Source organism: Physeter macrocephalus, chromosome 4, assembly GCF_002837175.3.
Source record: "Physeter macrocephalus isolate SW-GA chromosome 4, ASM283717v5, whole genome shotgun sequence".
Taxonomy (NCBI): Eukaryota; Metazoa; Chordata; class Mammalia; order Artiodactyla; family Physeteridae; genus Physeter; species Physeter macrocephalus.
The window spans coordinates 66,316,139-66,338,172 of record NC_041217.1 but is presented as its reverse complement, the minus strand read 5'-3'; the positions used below and the strand labels follow the sequence as shown (position 1 = coordinate 66,338,172).

The 22,034-nt window shown below is 39.6% G+C and overlaps 2 protein-coding genes across 2 annotated transcripts in view; one reads left to right on the top strand and one right to left on the bottom strand.

The window, feature by feature from the left end:
* Positions 1-21,288, bottom strand: part of RGS5 (regulator of G protein signaling 5) — a 54,267-nt gene extending 32,979 nt beyond the window's left edge. Inside the window, exon 1 of the mRNA XM_007130598.4 lies at positions 21,180-21,288. Coding sequence (XP_007130660.1) covers positions 21,180-21,223 — 44 coding nt within the window. The 5' untranslated portion in view covers positions 21,224-21,288. The remainder of the gene's footprint in view (positions 1-21,179) is intronic.
* On the top strand, positions 13,956-14,487 carry LOC102982976 (biorientation of chromosomes in cell division protein 1-like). Its single transcript, XM_024116832.2, is given in 1 exon segment — positions 13,956-14,487. A coding segment is annotated over 1 exon segment (462 nt). The 3' UTR covers positions 14,418-14,487.
* Positions 21,289-22,034: the final 746 nt, after the last annotated feature.

Below are 22,034 nucleotides of genomic sequence, written 5' to 3'. Positions count from 1 at the left end.
CTTAGTGTTACAGTTTGTAGCAGTTTCCCTTAATTTCTGGCATATTAATATTTGATTGCATTAAGCTCATTTTCTCTTCATTGGATGAGTGAATTATATGCCTTAAACAGTACTCTCCTGGCGAAAAGCCAGAAGCAATTTCTGGTGACTCTGTACGGGGGAAGATAGGAGGAAAACTACATGTTAAAAGCCAGGAAGGTATTGGGCTGCAAAGCAATGATGAAAAAAGAAAGCGAGGCCCTGACTCACTTAGAAGCAGTGGGGAAAATTCTATCTTCGCAGCACCTTTGTTTGCTCCCTGTCAGTCAAATGCAGGCTGGATGTAGGCAGGTTATTAGAGCCTGGCCCTACTTGATGATACATCCACTTCCTCCATCACCTGGGGGAGAAACACACGCTGCCTCGCCACATCCCTGATATTTCCAAGTGTGGAAGACCATGTGAGGTCACTGGACTTTCATTTTAATCACAGGATCCCTGAATCTAGGTGCAAGCACGCCAGCTGTGGGCAAGAGTTCACTCCTCACGGCACACAGGCAGAAAACAGGTGGCCTGTAGCAACTCTTAAAAGTAATAATAATAACATATAAAATATTAAGGTATTGAGGTGTTAATTCATGTTTTCCTCTACTTATAGTTTTTCTTCTGACTTTCAAGAAGGTAGCTAGGCATTTGTGCTTTCTTACCTCTGAGGGAGGGGAGTTGTGTTGTGAGGCCGAAAGCAGGTATTGATTGAAGATGGTATCCCATTTCTGGACTTTGTTTTCCAAGACCCTAAATTCACTGTGGAGATATGCTGGCTTTGTCCGAAAGAGAAGGATTGCTTTTGATGAGTGGTAAAGGAAGAGGCAGAAAAAAACAGAGAGGGAAAATAGGGAATCCCTGTGACAAGGTCAGAAGACTGTGGTTTAGGGTTCTCTACCTAATCAACACCCCACTCTCCCCTGTCACACACACCTTTGTGGGACTCCAGGGAGGTGGAAGGATCACAGAGGGGGATAGTTATATACTGCCCATAATGAGACTTTGCCCTTAGCCCCAGAGCTCCCAGCTTCACCCAAGCTGATACCCAGACCCAAGCAAGAGTTCCTGGAATGACTTTAAGGCACTGTGATGCTTCAGACAAGAAAGATATAAATAATGATATATCCATTTAAAAATTGTTCAAAAGCCAGCCACCTCTAAGTGTGAAAAAGCCTTCACAAAAAAAACGGGAGGATTCAGGAGAACTTACTAACCGTATGGTGATAAAACCATGGAAATAGTGAACTAAATGTGGCCAACTTTCCATTGCCAAAGAAAATTCGTCAAGAAAAGACAAAACCAGCTGTTTTGAATAACAGTAAAGTCGTATGACATCTGGATCTGTCCAGATGATTTCATAAGATACTTTCCAGATCTTGAGTCCATTATTATAGTCACAAGCAGCATGTTGGATTGTGTTCAATCTCTCCTCGACCTTGGCAGAGAAAATGTCCAACTCCTAATTGTGGCAAAACTCCCGTCTCAGGTTATATAACTCGAAGAGTTTGCAAAGCAAGTAGGATATGGGTCAAAGAGGCTGTTCCCAGAGAGAAAGTGAAGTGAAACATTGAGGTATTCCCCAGAGAATGTAGCTAATGCCAAACTAAGCAATTTTTCCTAAAAGGCAATAGACAGTATTGCACAGTGGTTAAGGGCATGAATGTTGAAGCCAAACTGACCAGATTTATCTTACTACATGTGTGACTTTTGGCAAATTTCTAAGACTCAGTTTTCTCAACTGTAAATTGGAGATGATAATGGTACCTACCTCAAAAAAGTTCTTATGATGATGAAATTAGTTATTATATGTGAAGCACTTACATTAATGCCTAGCACATTGACAATGCACTCCATAAATGACAGGGTGTATTATTTACTATTATTATTATGATTATTACCTTACAGAAAATCCTGTGCCAATGAAGGAACATTTACACACAAAAAAACATATAACATATTATGTAACAGTAGGAAGGAAATTTAGGAAAGAAACAGTAAACATGGTAACATTTGCCCTTAACTAAACCCTATTTTCAACTCAGTCACTAATTTGCTCAGTGATCTTAAGAAAGTTATTTGAGTTCTCTTGTCTTCAGTGAAAAATAAGAAAAGAGAGAGGAAGGAAAGATGGAAGGAAAGAAGGAAGGGAGGGAGGAAACAACTTTAGTGAGAAAAGCTCTAATATCTTCTCTAGCTATTATAAACTAAGACTTCAAGATCATCACACTCAACATCTTGAGAATATAAATGAGAAAACGAGGACCTGAGCTGTGAAATGACTTGTGAATGGTACCATAGATTCCTTTTCTAGTCCATCCTCCTTCCCAACATCCCATGTTTATCTGTAATTACAATATTCTCCTTCCCATAATTTATAAACTCTCTGATTCACATTAAACTGTTTGTCTTCTTCATTCCCAGTAGCTAATCTATCACAAATGTTGTTCTTTCTTCCTAGAAAATTCTTTTAAATGTGCCTTGTCCTCTCCATATCTAAATTTAGCACCTTTCTCCAGGCCTGAATTACTGGGACATCCCACCTTACCATTTCCTTCTTCCTACTTGAATACATCCTGCACTCACTACCAGAGTAGAAACACTTTCCTACTTGCTTGTAATGGCTTTCTATTGTTTACCATGAAGTTTCTCAAACTTGAATATACACCCCAATCACCAGGAGGTCTGGTTAAAACACAGATTTCTCAGCCCCATCCCAGAGCTTCTCATTCAACAGGTCGGAAGCAGGACTGGAGAATTTATATCTCTGGTCCCAGGACCACACTTCTGAGAACTGCTGATCAACTGATTCAGTTTCAAACATCACTTTCTTGCTTCCAAGGTCCTCCACCTCTAAGCTTAATTCCCTTGGTTCCCCATAACTACTTGTATACCTAGTCCCATTGGCTTCCTTCTTAACCTGCCTCCTGACTGCCACCCATGTGACAATTAAAACTCTTCTAATACTCTAGGACCAGAACAATCTCACTTTTTTTCCTGAAACCTCTGTAACTGCAAAAGCCTAGAGTGCTTTCTCTCTCCTCTAACATAAGATCACAAAACAGAGGCATATTTAATGGACCTTACAGAGCTTTTAATTTGCCCTACCCTTATTTTAAAAGTAGAAAAATTGAGGTTTGTGTAAATTAAAATATTTTTCAAAGATCTCATACGATGTTATTCTTAGATTTCTAGTAAGTTGCAGAGCAAGGGATAGAATGCTTTCCTTCTGCTAAAGTTATGGACAGCACATTTTCACCCAATTACTCTACTTTCTCGTGAATGCATGCCTAAGAGTTCCATGTGTATGTACTCCCAGTGAGATAACAAGCCCGTTGAGGGTGGGTACCATATTTTACTTCTTTGATCTCCCAGAGAATCTAGAAAATAACTTTAAAGTTGCTTTAACTCCTAGGATGGTATAGAGGATAAAAGTACAGTTCTATACTGCTTTCATTTATATTCCAACTCTTACTTACTAGTGGAGTGACTTTGGGTAAGTTACTTAAATTCTAAGCTTCCAATTGTCTATGTAAAATAGTGACAATATAGTTCCTACCTCACATATGTATTATGGAGCTAAATACGTTAAGGCATTAATGTGTTTAGAAGAGCAATTAGCACATAGTAAATATTCCTTAAAAGTTACCTATTATTATTACTGTTCTACTGTATTTGTCCTACTATCCTGTTGCAGCATCTTGCACATGGGTGTTGGATAATGTTTATTGAATAAATAGAATAGAACAGAACTCAACAAAGATCTTTTTGACTGACATGCAAGATAAGCTCCTTTCAGAAAGTCTCCACCTTGAAATAATGCAGCTAATTCTGAAAGCATAGAGGATATACATTTCTGGACAGCACTCCTACAGAGAGACAAAGAAAGCAAATTTGGAGACCTCTGCTGCTGCCTAGCACAGCTCAGAGTTACATTATAATATCACCAGCCTTTTGCTGCTATTTTAAAATGAAAACAAAAAGCATTGTTTTTCCCAAGCACTGGCTACTCCCTACTCAAGGATTCCGGTGGAAATTGAGATAATTCCCATGCTTTTATGGCCTGTATCTGACATAGTCATCACTCAGAGTAGGTTATTAGGGGTAAGGAAAGAGACAGTGGAGGAACAAGGCAGACAGGGTAGAAGTCTTTTTTTCCCTTTGACCTTAAATTCTCTGTCTTATTCAAAATATTGTTGGCAGGATTTCTGGACTTTCTGTAATTCAGTTTGGAAGCCAGATAATGAACAGTGGGAAACTGGTCTTCAAGTTGAGGAAGACAAAAATTTGTGATTTATTTTGAGCTCCAAAGGTGGAGGGGTCAGAAAGCATTCCCATGAGAGCCTCTCTGAACACTGGTGTGACCCATAGCCTTTGAACATCTCCATCTCATTCTGTTTTAAATTATAAAGAAGGACTTTCTAAAATGAAGTTTCTAGTTGTACATGGACTCTAGTTGTTTTATGTCTTATAAAAGCAGGAAATAAAAGTGGTAATAAAGGGTATCAGAAAAGAGGGAAAGAAAGAGGAGTAAAGTAAAATTTACCTAAACCTTAATCAACATGAACATATATTACATCACTTAATAAAACTACAGTTTCCAAAACTTAATGTGTCCGCTGGCAATGAATTTATATAATAGATACAAGTTCATTGCCTTGAATAATGAGAACACTTGGTCAACATTTATCTTTGCCAAATTATTATGTATTGAGCAAAATAATGATAACGATGAGGAATAAGAGGACCGTTACTTATCTGAAGTACAGAATTATATTTCAAACCATTTCTTCTCTCCCTCCCCTAACATAATGTAACAATACCTTATTATTCTCAAGATTTCTATTTTTAAGAATTATCTATTTATTGCTTCATAAATTCACTTATCCATTCACTTATCAGACTCTAATAGAGCAACCACTGTTTGTCAGGCATTGTACCAGATAGTATGGGGAGTGCTTTACAAAATTAATAAGAGATTGTTCCAGACCTCAAGTAGTTCCCATTTTATAAAGAAGATATATGTACAGTTGTCATTCAGTATCCTCAGAAGATTGGTTCCAGGACCTCTACTCCCCACGGATATAAAAATCTGCAAATGCTCAAGCATTTTACTTTCATATAAAATGGCGTAGTACTTGCATATAACCTACACACATCCTACTATGTACTTTAAATCATCTCTAGATTACATATACTACCTAATACAATATGCATGGCATGTAAATAGTTGTAAATACAATGTAAATGCTATCAAAATAGTTGCCAGCACTTAGCAGATCCAAGTTTTGCTTTTTGGAGCTTTCTTGATTTTTTTTCGCATGCCTTTGATCCCTGGTTGGTTGAATCTGCAGAACCCCCAAGGACGACAGGCCAACTATTTACATAGTTTTATTTGGATGCAGCTATGACAGATAGAATGAGTCCCAGGTTTGAAATTGGCACCCCAGAACTCAGGCATGTGGAGTGTATTGTCTGACCTTGGGCTGGATATTTAATTTATCTGTGCTTCTTTATTGGTAAAATAGTAATGTTGATAATATCTACCTTGCAGGGTTAGACTAAGAATTAAATTAGATAATGTCAAATACCTAAGCAAAGTTGAATCTGAGGGAAGTTGGTTAAGAAGTGATAAGAAATACAGGGAAGATGAAAAAGTTCTGTGAGAGTTCAAGGGATGGATTGTTAGCTTCTCCATGAAGGAGAAAAGAGAAAGCTTCTCAGAAGGGTTGAGATTTGGGGATGTATGATTTTGTTGGAATCCTGTGTGAGCAGGAAGGAGAGGGTATTGGTTGGATCCCAAAGCAGCTGCTCTCTTCCTGTCTTTCTCCCAGCTCCCCAGGGATCCTTCCAAAAGTTTAATATGGAAGTCCCCATCTTCCTAATATGTTTTCTAAAAATTCCAAAGACGCTTTCAAGGTCCATGCATATGTCACAGGTCAATGCATATGTCATTGCATTCCATGCAATGCTGGAAACTTCTCTCCAGCATTCTTATAACATTCCCTCATTTTTCTCCCAATGAGCAATGAATTCTGACCTGTGGCACTCACACATCGAGGCTTGGTGAACAGGGATTCTTCCAATTGTGTGGTTATTAGGATAGGAGTTACTAAGTTAGAAGTCTGGGTTCTGGGTGGGGACAGGGTCCAGGAACCAAGCAGATGGTCACCTAGCTACTGTGCTGCAAGAAAGATGCAAACAGCTGTCTTTGAACTGAGCTCTCTCCTCTAGATCGAACACATAGCAATCTTAGACAAATGCAAATGTAATTTTATGTATTGCAGATGCAAATCACAGCTGTTAGGAGACCATCAGCTATAAAATGCAACAAGAGAAAAAAGACCTGAGAATTTGCGGAAGCAGGCCCAGAGAGCGTGCTAGGGACGTCCCACAGAAAAAAGAAGGAAAGAACAATACCTTCTACAGGGAAAGTATCTAGTTAACCCTTTGAGATGTAGCCTGCACCTGAGAAATTTTCAATTAAGATGACAGAAGAATGGTCTGCAGAGCATAGAAACAGGCATAGAAGGAGAAGGGGGAGCGAGTCACATGACAGAAGTTACATTCTCATGTCTCCCTTGGTGGTAGGCTAAATAATAACTCCCCAAGATGTCCACATCCTAATCCCTGGGACATGTGGATATGTTGCCTTATGTGGCAAAAGGAATTTTGCAGATGTGATAAAGTTAAGGATCTTTAGGTAGAGAGATTATCCTGGATTATCTGAGTGGGCCCAATGTAATCACAAGGGTCCTTGTAAGGGGAAGGCAAGAGGGTCAGAGTCTGAAAGCAATGTGTCAATGGAAGCAGAGTGAGAGATATTGGAAGCTGCTATACTGCCGGCTTTGAAGATCAAGGATGGCCATAAGCCAAGGAATGTAGCTGTCTTCCAGATGTTTGACAAAGCAAGAAAATGACTTCTTCCCTATACCCGCCAGAAGGAATGCAGCCCTAGGACCCATTTTAGACTTCTACTTTCCAGAACTATATGAGAATAAATTCACATTGTTTTAAGCTACTAAGCTTCTAAGCTACTTTAAGCTACTAAGCAGTTGTTACAGCAGCAATAGGAACCAAATATATCCTCTCTTAGCTTCTGTTTTTCAGACTTGATTCACTACAGAAAATAGACTTAAGGCAGTCAGACTGTTTTCTCATCCCCATTCTACTTTTCTATTTTCAGTTAACAGCTAATCTCAATTCTTTTCACCTTTACTGAATGGTCTATATTTCAACATTTAGTTTTCTGAATTTCCTCCCTAGATCAGCTATTCTTTTCTAATCTTTCTCCTTCTCTCCTAGCCCCAGGAGCTCAAACCAGACACAGCATTCTATACGCTTCAGTTTCATGGCATAGCTAGCTAGGAGTTATTCCCTAGAGTCTTGCATTTGGCAGTTACAGTTGAGTTTTTTTTTTTAATCAAATTAATTTAGTAACTATAAAACTATCAGGAAAGTCAGGATAAGATGTTCTGACTTGACATTATCTAAGAATTCCTAAAGGAGAAGACCTGAGTTCAGAGGAAAAAGCTCATTACCTACTCCTAAAAAGAATATCCCCTCCAGGGCTTCCCTGGTGGCGCAGTGGTTGAGAGTCCACCTGCCGATGCAGGGGACACGGGTTCGTACCCCGGTCCTGGAAGATCCCGCGTGCCGCGGAGCGGCTGGGCCCGTGAGCCATGGCCCCTGAGCCTGCGCGTCCGGAACCAGTGCTCCGCAACGGGAGAGGCCACAGCAGTGAGAGGCCCGCGTACAGCAAAAAAAAAAAAAAAAAAAAAAAAATCCCTTCCAGGCTACTAAATTCTGTCGATAGTCCATTTATTCTATCAACTCCCAGGCTCAGAGGGGTTATCTGTAATCCCCCTTCTCTTCTGTTTCGTGTCATCTATTTGTCTCATTTGCTTTCTAATGTTCCATACAATGGGCCCTTCTATTTGAGTCCCACTTCCATATGTCTTGTTTAGCTCCGTAGGGAGATGAAGGTAGTTTGGGATGCTTTCCAGTTCCCTGCTCTGGCCCCATTCTGAGACATGGCTGCAAGGGTATCCTAACTAAGAAACATCACACACTTAGAAAAAGTACATGTTCCCCAGCTAACTAAATGGTTTACTCAACCCATGAAATGCATAACCCTATTTATAACAACCCTGAGGGAGGTATAAATGTTATTCCCATCTTGCAGATTGGAAAACTGAGTCACAGAGAAATTAGGTGATTTGCCCAAAAATCATCCAGTAAATGACAGTGGTAGGAGTCACACCCAATCTCACTTCAGCTCCTGAGCTCTTAATTACTATGCAACACCTCTCTCATGTGTTCAGATGTTGTAATTGGCAGTTATAGGCATCTGGTAAATAGAAATTTTGTTCAAAATCATTTTTTTTCTTAAAGACTACTGTTTGTTTCCTAATCAAAACCTTTTGAAAGATGGTGTCTATGGAAGAATAAATATCTTAAAAGTGAAGACACACAAAATTCATAAATTAAAGTTCATCAGATAAAATAAAATGAAGGTGATAAGGAAATCCAGAGACCTTGAATTATTTCCAACTCTAACCAGCTATGTGGTCTTGGACAAGTCACCAAACAGTTTGGACATGTTTTCTCATCTATAAGAGAAGGAATTTGTCTGTGACACTGATCCTGTTCTCATTCTGTGATTCTAAGCTGGTCACCTTAGAGAAGGGGAAAAAAAAATCACATCCCATCTCAAGGGGCAGAATCTATGATTTCGAGTCACTAGACCTTTATTGTGTGTATGCGTGTGATCAAAATTGTGCTAGGTACTCAATTCTACACTGTCACAATTGTCCGTTGTCTTTGCTAATCTTGTCTTTTTCATGCTCTTAAACTGGTATCCATTTAATAAAATATTAAAATAAGTAGCTAATGAGAGTTACATATTCCTTTCCCTCAGCTGCAGTCCAGCCGTCTGCATTCACATTTCAGCATAATTGCAAACATCAGGGCCCTGTCTGAACCAGGAAGGGAGACAAAAAAAAAAAAAAAAAAAAAAAAAAATCCCTTCCAGGCTACTAAATTCTGTCGATAGTCCATTTATTCTATCAACTCCCAGGCTCAGAGGGGTTATCTGTAATCCCCCTTCTCTTCTGTTTCGTGTCATCTATTTGTCTCATTTGCTTTCTAATGTTCCATACTTTGGGCCCTTCTATTTGTGTCCCACTTCCATATGTCTTGTTTAGCTCCGTAGGGAGATGAAGGTAGTTTGGGATGCTTTCCAGTTCCCTGCTCTGGCCCCATTCTGAGACATGGCTGCAAGGGTATCCTAACTAAGAAACATCACACACTTAGAAAAAGTACATGTTCCCCAGCTAACTAAATGGTTTACTCAACCCATGAAATGCATAACCCTATTTAGTGTTTATAACAACCCTGAGGGAGGTATAAATGTTATTCCCATCTTGCAGATTGGAAAACTGAGTCACAGAGAAATTAGGTGATTTGCCCAAAAATCATCCAGTAAATGACAGTGGTAGGAGTCACACCCAATCTCACTTCAGCTCCTGAGCTCTTAATTACTATGCAACACCTCTCTCATGTGTTCAGATGTTGTAATTGGCAGTTATAGGCATCTGGTAAATAGAAATTTTGTTCAAAATCATTTTTTTTCTTAAAGACTACTGTTTGTTTCCTAATCAAAACCTTTTGAAAGATGGTGTCTATGGAAGAATAAATATCTTAAAAGTGAAGACACACAAAATTCATAAATTAAAGTTCATCAGATAAAATAAAATGAAGGTGATAAGGAAATCCAGAGACCTTGAATTATTTCCAACTCTAACCAGCTATGTGGTCTTGGACAAGTCACCAAACAGTTTGGACATGTTTTCTCATCTATAAGAGAAGGAATTTGTCTGTGACACTGATCCTGTTCTCATTCTGTGATTCTAAGCTGGTCACCTTAGAGAAGGGGAAAAAAAAATCACATCCCATCTCAAGGGGCAGAATCTATGATTTCGAGTCACTAGACCTTTATTGTGTGTATGCGTGTGATCAAAATTGTGCTAGGTACTCAATTCTACACTGTCACAATTGTCCGTTGTCTTTGCTAATCTTGTCTTTTTCATGCTCTTAAACTGGTATCCATTTAATAAAATATTAAAATAAGTAGCTAATGAGAGTTACATATTCCTTTCCCTCAGCTGCAGTCCAGCCGTCTGCATTCACATTTCAGCATAATTGCAAACATCAGGGCCCTGTCTGAACCAGGAAGGGAGACAAAGGTTAAGTTATTCTTAGAGGATCTGGAAGATAAAGGAGGGCAATTAAAAAAATTTTAAAGGCTTTTTGAACTATCAAATTACAATTTTGAGAAAATCTCAACTTACAGGAAGTTTTTTTCTTCACTGTTGCCTGCTAAAGGAAAAGTGTAAAATTCAACCTGTAAAGGGAGGAAAAAAATCCCCATTGATCTACATTCATCTATATGAAAAAAAAATTGCTTCCTCCTAGCCAGCTCAGACACTTTCAAGCTGTCTGTGTGAATCTCTGATTTCAACAAACAGTCCATCTTTTTTCCAAGTCATAAAAAATATCAGGTGTGTGTGTGTGCACATGTGCACATGCATGCATGTGTGTGTGTTCAAGTGACATACTGTTTTGGACTTGGGGGATTCAGAAACAAAGTCCAATACTCTGAAGGCTTGTTATCCAGAAATCACCAGACCTTAGATAGTGGGCTCTCCTGGGAAAGTCTTCAGTGTGACCTGCACTGTTGACCTTATCCTAAAGTGCACAGGTCATTCAGTCCCATGTTCCTGTTGACCCAGGTATCTCTTGTAAACTATTACTTAAAATGTTACCAAAATACAACCAACTACTTTGTTAATGAGACATCTTGATTCTTTCCAAACCTCCTGAATCCCCACAGACAAGTACCTCATCAAGAAACAGGTGGTTTGCACAAAAAAATGTCAAAAAGTAGTAGCTTGACAAAAACAGCTCCACACACTTCAGTACCAATAATGAGCACTTACACAGAAGAGCACTTCACATTTTTTTCAAGTATTTTACTTCACGTTTCATATCTTCCTCAGACTCTAATATGATAGTTCCCACAACTTTCTAGAATGTAAAATTTAGGGATCTGAGTGATATTTTGTCCAGATAGGTTAGGAATTGTTTTGAGAAGTGTTTGGAGAAGCAGTTGGAAAAGAGAAAGGAAAGCATATAGAATATAGAATAATGGTCTTAACCTTATTTGCTATTTATGAAGCCAGCTGATTATCAAGTATCTACTGTTCAAAGACTACTTAGCTGAATCTTTTCAACCCTGAAATATTTCCTTTTTGAAGGAGAAAAAAATGTCAGGGCAAGGTATATTATCTCAGCATGGCAACTGAATAGAATGCTTTGCAAGGAAATACCTTGTCTGGACTTTCCAGGAGAACGATGGTCAGGGTGAGTAAGCTCGAAGTCACATGTGCATTAGTTGTGTTGGTGGTGCATATATCCTATGATTAGGCTGGCCACATCTACAGATTTTCTAGGAAAGATCCAATTTCTAATGCCAGGTCTAGAGGCAAGCTATATGTCCTCATTCTAGTCGGAAATTGCAGTCACTGTGCATATATATGTCTGACATGGATTCCTGTAGTCAAAGGCAGTCTTCATGCCACTTGAAGAATTGTCTATACTCCAGTATCTACTCAACTGGTAGATGAAAATTGGTTAATTATGTAAAAGCCTAGAAACCCCAATTCACCCTTCTTATTCCAGCCTCAAGGGTGGAAACTCTTTCACTGTTAAGTTGATAGATGAGTCTCCTTCTGGGAAGCATTCAGAAGGGCATGAGTGGACCACAGTTTCCGCTGACTGAAGAAACACGTGACCTGGTGTGAAAGCAGTCAAGGCGGGCACTGCACACCCAAGGTGAGGCGTGTCTGTGTCCTTATTTCACTTTTGCTCCCTGCCCTCAAGGAAGTTATACTCTTGAGATAAGAGAGAATTAAATTAACTGTAAACAAAATACAGTGACTTTTGAACAACAGGGGTTTGACCGGCACAGGTCCACTTCTATGTGGATTTTTTCAGTAGTAAATACTATAGTACTACACCATTCAGCAGATGCAGAACCATGGATACGAAGGAGCCAGTGGATTTTCCATTCCAAGGAGGGTTGGTCCCCTAACGCCCCGAGTTGTCCAAGGGTCAACTGTACAAGAATCATAGACTGTTATAATCCATGATCTTTGAACCTAATTCACCCTTGAATTTTACAAGAAACTGAAACCACCTGTTCCTTTCATGGAATTTGCCAAAATAAAAACAGGGTCACCTTCCACTACTTATAAATATATGTTTTTCACAAACTGGGAGTTTATTCTGAATTTGATACAAGTATTTTTAAGACATATAGGGTACTGAATTTAGTCCATTGAGATCCTAAGTGACTGGAAGAATATTTCACACTTTTAATCGCTGCTTTCAAGGTACATCCAGAAGTTAGTTTCTGGGCCTTTCTGTAGGACTTGGGAAGAGCTGGAAAATTAAAATAAAAATACAATCTTTCTTCAGAGTACACGGTGTCCAAATCAAGAACAATGAAGTAGTGGAGTTAGAAGGAGTGAAGAGGATCATATAATTGATTTCTCACCTTTTACAAATACAGTAATGAGGCCTGGGGAGGGAACTGACTCATGACTCACCCTCTGCTATTTAGTAGAAGCCAAGTTTACAGATCAGGACCCTGGATTCCCCACCCAGCACCTTTTCCACATGTTACATAGCCTTTTGTACTTAAATCTAAAAATTCTGTGTTCTACAAATAAATTGCAAGGAAAAAAGAAACAAAAGACCGGAAACCCATTGATTAGGAAAGATATAAGAGGCTCTGGACCAATCTCAGTGTGTGACCCTGGAGTTTATGTGGTGGTGGTGCCTGGGTGGTGACTTGGGGTTACTATTTCAGTTTTAAAAGAGTAGGGTGATTGCATGTGAATCAGTTCAACAGTGCCTCAGGAAAGACGGCTTAGTTTCCTCACTGTTGTGAAGTAAAAAAGCAGAAAAAGGATCTGTGCCCCAGCGGCTTCCAGCTCCAGGCATGGTGTGCGCTGCACACAGTAGGATCTTAGTAAACATGATTTGATGTGGAGAAGCCGGTGGTTCTGCAGTCACTTAAGGGATGTGAAAGGGGGGTGAAAGGGCACTGGAGACAAACCCCTCAGGTCATCTTGTTTATGAACCGTGGATGCCTCACCACACTCTACCAAGCAGCTCCAGGCTAAAGTGCCCCCACCAGATAGAAGGCACTGGTCTCTCAGTCTCTCTGGGACCTTAAAGTGCCTTTGCAATAAGTGTTTTTCCATAACTAGAGCCCAATTAATTGTAGAAAGAACACTAGATTAGTGACTAGTGCTTACCAGTCTAATAATAAAATTTAACAGTAGTCCAAAAAAAAAAATGTGTGACCCTCATTTGAACCCTGAGGGGTCAAACAATCCAACTGCAAAAAGATCATTGAGGATATTTGGATGCTTACTGAATATTTAAGGATATTAAAGAATTGTTAATCTTTCAGTATAATCATGGTTTTTAATGTCTTTTAATGTTTTGTAAAGAGCTTTTAAACAGGATACTTGCTGAAAGAATTATGTGCAAAATCATAAAAATACTGTATTATTATACAAACTCATCATTATTATATTTTTTAATGAGGCTATGATGAGGAAGGAGGAAAAGAAATAAGCTTTATCAAAAGCCTTGGTACAGGGTTTCCGCTGCCTTTCCCCCCACCCCTGCTGCCTCAGAACCTGCCGCCACCGCAGCTGCTGCCGCCGCCTCCTTCTCCAGCACCTCCGCCACCTCCACACGACCCAGGCCCTCTGTCCTTGAGAGGAAGCCGTATTTGGTCTCCCTCGCGGGCCCGGGGCACAGCCATGGCAGACAGTAGGGGAGGTTGAGGCACCGGCATGGTGGGCGGCTGCCCCATCCACCCGGCCTCACTGCTTCCCGGAGACCCGCAGCTCATAGCGCTCATCCTGGAGCAGCTCAAGAGCTGGGGCCTGACTGACAGCTTTCACAGGGACTGCCTGGCCGACGCGGACACCAAGCCATCTTACCAAAACCTGAGGCAGAATGTGGATACTTTTGTGTCAACACATCTGGAGAAGCAGGAATGGAATCCTACGATGAACAAAAACCAATTGAGAAATGGTCTGAGGCAGAGTGTGGTATAGTCAGGGATGTTAGAAGCTGGAGTGGACAGAATTATTTACCAGGTGGTGGATCCCAAGGTAAACCACATCTTCAGGCCACAGACAGAGCGAGCAATTCATGAGTTCCTGGTGGCCCAGAAAATAGAAGCTGTGCCAGCACCCCCTCCAGAGCCTGAAAGCCAGGACCCTCCAGCTCCATCCCAGGATGCTTCCTAAGAACAGGCCTGACACGTTTTGGAAGCTCCATTGAATTAATTGTGAAGAATTGGATTCAATTACATAAGAGTACAACTTTAGAATGAAGACAGGCCAAGGTCATCACTGACTTCAAGATGCAACGTTGACTGTGAGGCGGTGTCCAGATAAAATAGAGAGCAAGTGGCCAGTAGGAAAGTTGACCATGTGGGCCCCCATATTGTGCTGCCATCTGGCCGGCCTGTCCAAGGGGATGACCCCCAGTAGACACTACAGATATATTAAGAAACACTACATCAACTGGGGGTTGTCCTGAAACGAACCTTTGTACTTGAACTTAGAAACTTTGTGTGAATTTTAGGGTTTGTGCATGGGGTTAAGCAAAAGCTACAATGAAGGAACATAACCAGTCCCAAAGATGCAGTTTCAAAGAATGACAGTAAAGGTTCGCCAGGAGTAAGTATTGGACAATGCTTATTTGATACTCTTTCTCAGAGTTGTACAACTCATTAGCAGCAAATAGCTTTAAGATCTTTGTGACCCTCTTGTGCATGACTCTTTGTAGCTTCCATTTCCTTTCCCCTTAAGGTGTCAAAACATGGGACCTTAGAATGCATGAGAAAATGTAGACTTAGATGTAAGGAAAAACATTTGCAGGCTCTCTGTCCAAGGCTTCTTCCTATGCTACAAGGGCTAGTGAGTCTTGGGTGTGTTTATTTTATTCTCATGTTTGTGTTTTTTAGAAGGTGAATAATTAATAAGTGGCTTAAGTTTTTGTAATTAAATCATTTGATACTCTGGGGAAAAAAAAGCCGTGGCACATAACTGAAATTTAAATGATGTTTTTCTGACTACCTATAAAGAAGGAAAGAAGGATGGAAGGAAATTAAGTATTTAATAAGGGTCTGCTTACTAAAAACTAGTTACCTTATATACATTATTTCATTTATTTTTTATAGCATCTCTCCCCAACAAGATAAATATCCTCATTTATGGATAAGGAATGAAAGTCAGAGAGGTTTAGTTTCTGGAGTTTATACAACTAAGGAAGTAATAGAGGTGGAGTTACCACCTCCATGTTTTTTTCACTCCACCACATTGTCAATGTTAAGGCAGGGGATAGACTGTTAACTTACATCCTTCCTTACTCTGGGTTTTCTTTAATATCCCTAAAATGTGTAACCTTAGGAGTTACTTTCTCAGTGAAAAACAATCAGGCTTTCACTGTCTTTATCCTCTGGGTGACTCAGCCTTTAAAATAGAGTGCATGTTTAATGTTATCTGAGACTCCATTTGAATGAACTTTAAAGGAAGAAAGAGATAGGAACCTGTTATCTTCTGGCCTCCTGCCATATTCTGGTTCCTGTTACTAATGATTGATACTGACTGAACTAATTAAAGTTTAGTTCCTTTGCTTTCTGGCCAGCAGGACAGACAAAAGCCATTAACACACAACCCCAGAAATATAAACTCCCTCCCTAGAGAGCATCTATCCCATAATAGTGTGTAGTCCTTGTTAAAGAAGGAGAAACAAATTAGATAACCTTTCAGGTTAGTCTTCCAAACTTAAGATTCTGGGATCTAAAAGCGTTTTGAATTGATATCTGGTGTTTCAACATAGCTCCGAGTAAATGAAAGAAAAAATAGGAAGAGGCAACAGAAAACAGAATGTAATTCGTTAAAGGAGCTGGGACAGTACTGCATGAGAAATAGCCAAAGTGATATAATTTCATGAGGTTCATCTTGCATTAGAAGCAAAAAAAGACTCACCTCTTTAGCAAGGTTTACCTGATGAAGTTAGAGAAAAGCTTTCTTCCTCTCCCAATCTCCTCCACTCTGCCCCCCAAACAGGAAGCCCTCTTTATTTTACAACATACACTCTTATCCTATTGTAGCATAAAAGTCACTGCTCTTGTCCTTCTTAATCCCTTTGGAAGCAGAGTACCCCCAGGACAACCTGGAAGCAGGTCTGTCTCCACTTGCTATAAATTTATTTGTGCATTCTTTTGACAAAATATTTAAGTGCCTACTACGTGCCAAGTACAGATTGTCTTTTTAGTAATTGAAGTCTTTAGGCAAAAGGGGGGAAAATCTTTTTCATGAACAGATCTTTTCAATCCACACAGTTGGAGTGGATGGGCACTGGACAAGTTCCAAGGAAACAGTATGCAGGATGAGGTGCATGGGAGGTTAACTGTGGCTGGAAATCCAAAGTTCCCTCCTTGCTTGCATGAGAGAGACAATACAGACTGCACAGAGATGTCATAACATCAATCCCCTCTCACCTCCCAGCCTTTGCACATGCAGAAGTGCCCCTTGGCCTGGGATGACTTCCTTCTCTCTCCTCTTCCTCTCTGGACCTGACCAACTCTTCAGTCCTTTCAGGCTTAGTTCACAAACCTTAGGCATCATCCCCTGTGACTTCTTACAGTTTTCCGTAGCTACCCAAAGCTCTCTGAGCTCCCCACCCATTCCCTCCACTTTTGTGCTTCTTAGCACTTGTGCATTTATTCCTCTATAGTGGATCTCAACACGGAGGGCTACTTTCTTCTTATTTATCTCCTTACCTGGACTGAAATTCCCCTGAGAAGTCTTTCACCCTTATGCCTAAGGCAAGTATGGAGGTTGGAAAGGCAATCCAGAGAAACAATAGAAATTGTTTCATCAGTAAGAATTGAAACAAAGTTTTTTCTTAGGAACATCCCCTTGCTATCTTATTAAATAGTTTATTCACTTCCTTAAGATTGCAGGGTTTCACTGAAATATTTGCAATTATGTCACAAGACTCTCAATAGCAATAGCAAGCTTCAAATTCATACTTGTTCCCAGAAAGCATGATCCCAAACCCTACTATCTCTTTAGGATTATTTGATGATCCTGTGTCCATTCTGATTCATTTATCATTTATTCAAGTTCATTGCTACAGTCTTTAATTCACTAGGTGCTTATCTTTTCTCTATAATTGGTCCAAGGATGTGCTCATGCCTTTGGAAAAAGCTGTATTTATTTAATCCTGTGGACTCAGGAGCCTTGACCCACTCTGTTGGTTGCTTCTGTGTGGCATGACAACCTTACAAGATTAGTTGATTAGGTACTTTTCTACTCTAAATTGTCCATACTTAGACCCACATACATTGAAGAAGATGGGGAAAAATTGAATGTTTAGTAAAATGATAATAAACAACAAAACAAAACATCACTTTCCCCATTTACTTTCTATAGCTCCTGAAATTCCCAGCATTGCCATACACTTGAGGTGGCCAGAAGCCCCTGTGTGAACTATGGATTAAACACATTCCACAACTAGGAGCCTTTATAATCTTAAACAGAAATCAGATGTAGGTCAGATATCTATAGAAGAGATTGTGACACTTTATTAACAACCCAGGGAAAATTCTTTGTCGGTAGCTGTCTTCGTTGCTCCTTTACTCCCCTTTTTTAGTTTAGTAGAGACTGTAAATTTGGTATCAGGAGTGGTCAACCCTGATGGACAAAAACAATAATAATCACACTTGTTGCTTTATACAATGGTGACAACTTTGGGGGAATCACAATGATAACACTTTTTTATTTCAGAAGACTTCCATCTTTTTCCAAAGAGCAATATTTACTTTAAAAATTAAACTTGTTGATGGGCTTCCCTAGTGGCGCAGTGGTTGAGAGTCCGCCTGCCGATGCAGGGTACACGGGTGCGTGCCCCGGTCCGGGAAGATCCCACATGCTGCGGAGCGGCTGGGCCCGTGAGCCATGGCCGCTGAGCCTGCGCGCCCAGAGCCTGTGCTCCGCAACGAGAGAGGCCACAACAGTGAGAGGCCCGCGTAACGCAAAAAATAAATAAATAAAATAAAAACTTAAACTTGTTCAGAGAAATTTAAGACACTTAAAATAAAACGAATTTTTTAAAAGAAGCCTAAAATTCTTAGCGGAAAATCACTGGTAAAAATAAGACTTTCATTTGACTCAACTCTTTCCTTTTCCATTGACTCTCTAAGATTCCCACCCATACAGCACAGGTTTCAATAGGCTAGAAGGTAAAAATTGTGGGGTGGTGGCCATTTATTGCCCAAATATTTGGATTATTGGTCTCTTTAAATATATAAAAAATGTGAGGTCAACTTTGAGTTTTAACGAGCAATAGTCTTAAAAATATAAATAAATAGTAAAAGAATAGTTTCTACAAATACGTCAAAGTTGACTCTGGCTTAATGCTTCCGTAAACATTGAGAAAGGACTATTTTCCAAAGCTCCTCTTACGTGAAGTAAATGTTGCTTTCTTGGAAGTCAGATTCTCACTGAGTAGATTGCTTCTGCCACAGCCATGATTTCAACACAGGGTTGAATTCTTGACGATTTTCATTAGTTGTCTCCCAAACTTTTAGAGAGAAATAAATTAGGAAAATTTTTCCTTTACTTGCATCTCTCACTAGTCACCGAAACCAGGTGTATTTCACTTTATTTAAACTATGTTATGATTGGAAAGGATGTTAGAGAACAGCTAATCCAACATTCATTTACTAAATAAGAAAATAAAATCCCAGGACAGTGAAATCACTTGCTCATGGACACAAATTAGTTAATGACAAAACTAAGTCTGTTCTTTACTCCATAACCAGTATTCTTTCCACTATGAATAGAGCCAAGGAAGGCAGGTTTGGAAGGATTTATTCAAGTATCATTTTTCCCTTAGAGTAGACAGTTTTAGGTTCTTTCCATGAGAGTGTGCTAACAGCTCCCTAGCTCTACAATTCCACTTCTCGAAATCACTCATTACAGTCATTGGAAATATGACTATATTTGCAATGGTAACAGATCATGAAAAAAAAATGTAATAGGACACAATAATCACAGGATTCTACCATACGCCTTAAAAGTTTCAGGCAATCTATGCAAAAAAGCTTGCTCCTTGGTCAGTCTATAATATACTATGTGAACATTAGTTATATCCTTGAGCAGAAGAATTTACTGTGAATTAAAAGATTTGTAAAGTGAATCAATAACAATGTTGTAGTGAATTAGTGAATCAGATATGAAACAGTTATAGGAATCAATGAAAGAAATGTGCAATCCATGTGCCTCAGTAAACATTATGCATATTTATAAAAACAAATCGGGTAATATTAGTAACAATGCCAAACTTTCAACAAACATTTATTGCTTTTTCACTAAATGCCAAGCAGTGGGTCATAGGATCACAAAATGACTGGCAGACTGATGTTACAATCATTCTGAGGCAATAGTTCACCAATTAACAAGGTAAGATTTACCCATTACATGAAAATACATGATTTCAAACAATAAGTGGGCTAAAGACATGTGTTAAAATTGTTGTAAAAGTCAAATCTGCAATTCTCAGAGTTGCAAAAATGGAAAAGGAAAAAATTATGCATCGTCATGTTCAAGAAATTGCCTTTCACCCCTGTATTCCCCGTTTCTCAGGCTTTCTCTAGGGGGAGAGATAGGCTGATAAACAGTATCCAGCACTGAAACCTGTCTTCCCCCCTGAGGATGGTCCAATGGCCAATATTGCCCACCTAGTTACAATCTAGTCCTAGTCTAGTTACTTAAGTCCTACTTTACTTTTTTTTAAAAAATATATACATCTTTTAAAAATAATCTGTGCTTTTGACAGCACAAAGTGAGAGAGGTCTTTATTTCCGGTCACTAGACAGTATTTTTGGAGACAAATTCCTTTACTAGGATGTTATCTCTTTAAAAATCATTTTGAGATTATTTCTAGGGTTGAAGTCATCAAAAAGAAAACCTGAACTTGTAAGAGACAGAAGTACAGATCCATTGAACAACACAACCTTCTTAGGCAAACATTGACAGTGCCTTTAGGGATGAAGTTAGGCTGTACAAGGATCACCTTTATTTCCTTTAAATAATGTAGGATCAAACAAAATTTAATCAAATTCATTCTTAAGAAATAAACAGAGGAGAAATATCCCTAATTTTCTGCATCAGGTAGGATTGCTGGGTTAAATTTTCTAACAAGTCAGATATTTGTTCTCCTCCTGTTTACTTAGTGTAGATACTTAGGATTCCCTCCAGAACATTGTCCAGTCTGAAGACAACCACAGAGCTTCAAAGGTGCTCCTCTGTATCTAAAAAACAATGCTAGCTAATAAAAAATCTCTATGTCCCAAGGGCTGTCTTCTGTCCAGCAATCCAGCTCCTTCTATCTGATGGTATCCAGATACAAAGAACAAAGAGAAGTCCTCTCTGCCTCATTGCAAATCTCAGTCTTCCTTTCCTATTCCATGTACATTAATAAAGGTTAACATTTACACATTTCTCATATGTGCCAGACAGTGTTCTGAGCGTTTCACATACAGTAATTCAATCCTCATAACCAGCTAGTGAGGAAGATACTTAGTAGATCCATTTTTACCAGTAAGGAAACTGAGATACAGAGTTTAAATAAATTGTCCAACACCACACAAATAGTAAGTAATGGAGCCAGGATTCAAACCCAGGCAGTTTGATGTTGGAATCTATGCTCTTAACCATACACTTCTGAGTCTGAACAAGTGCTTATAAAATAGGCATCTCCTCAGAGGAAATGATGTTCTGGATATAAATGGTGTATGGTATATCTCATATTGTATCAGTCTGCTAGCTCAGATCTTTCAAAACCTTGCCATTAACAGAGAAGAGGTAATTCCCAGTCTACAATCAACCACTTGTTTTGCCACAAACTACAGTGGCCCTCTATTGCCTCTGGGTATCCTCCCCTGAGTGAAGATTCTCCTTATCTCCACCTCTTAAGTCAAAATAACTCACCTTTCCAGGCATGAGTGGGGCAAGGCTGCAAGTCCTTTGCACATTTTGGCAAGTGGCTTAGTTCCTCAGCTTTGAGCACAAGTCCTTATCAGCAGAGCAAGCCTTTGAAAACTTCAAAACCGTCTAGGACTTCCTTTTTCTCTGAGGAATATATAGAGGCTCTTTCCCAGCCCTCTGTCACTCTGTGGACCAATCCAGAGCCTTAGAAGAAATTGCAGGCTGGAGAACAGCAGCAATTGTGTGTGGGAGGTGGAGGCTGGAATCTTTTCTCTGCTGCAGGCGCTGCTGCATTAGGCTTTCAACTGCTCTTATCAGAACACTTACCCTGCCAGGGCAAGGGTAGTCCCTAAACTGTGCACAAATCATTCATATTTTAACTCATAATTTTGAACGAACCACAGCAAAGATGTGGGCTTTGTTATGAAGCAGAGTGCCTTGGGCTTCTTCAGATGTGTCAAAGTCATAGATTGTTAGGACTGTAAGGGCCTTTGCAGATCATATAGCCCAACTTTGTTTCACAGTGGAGGAAACAGTGTTAGAGAAGTCCAGGGGACATGTACATGAGTCCCTATGATGTGCCAGGCACTCAGCTGGATGCTAGGAATTCAAAGAAGAAGGTACTCTCTGCTCTCAAGATCCCCAAACATCCTATCAGTATGATATAAGTGAGCAATAGAGACAGGTCCAGGATATTGTGTTTTCAAGCACCACAAGGGAAGATTTTTTTTTGGAGGCAATAACCCCTGAGCTGAGTGATGAAAGACTCAAAATACCTTACATGATTCTGTCTGCTATATTTTACCCCCCAAGTTCCCCTAATTCTATAAGTGGTATTCTGATTGATCTTTATTTGAT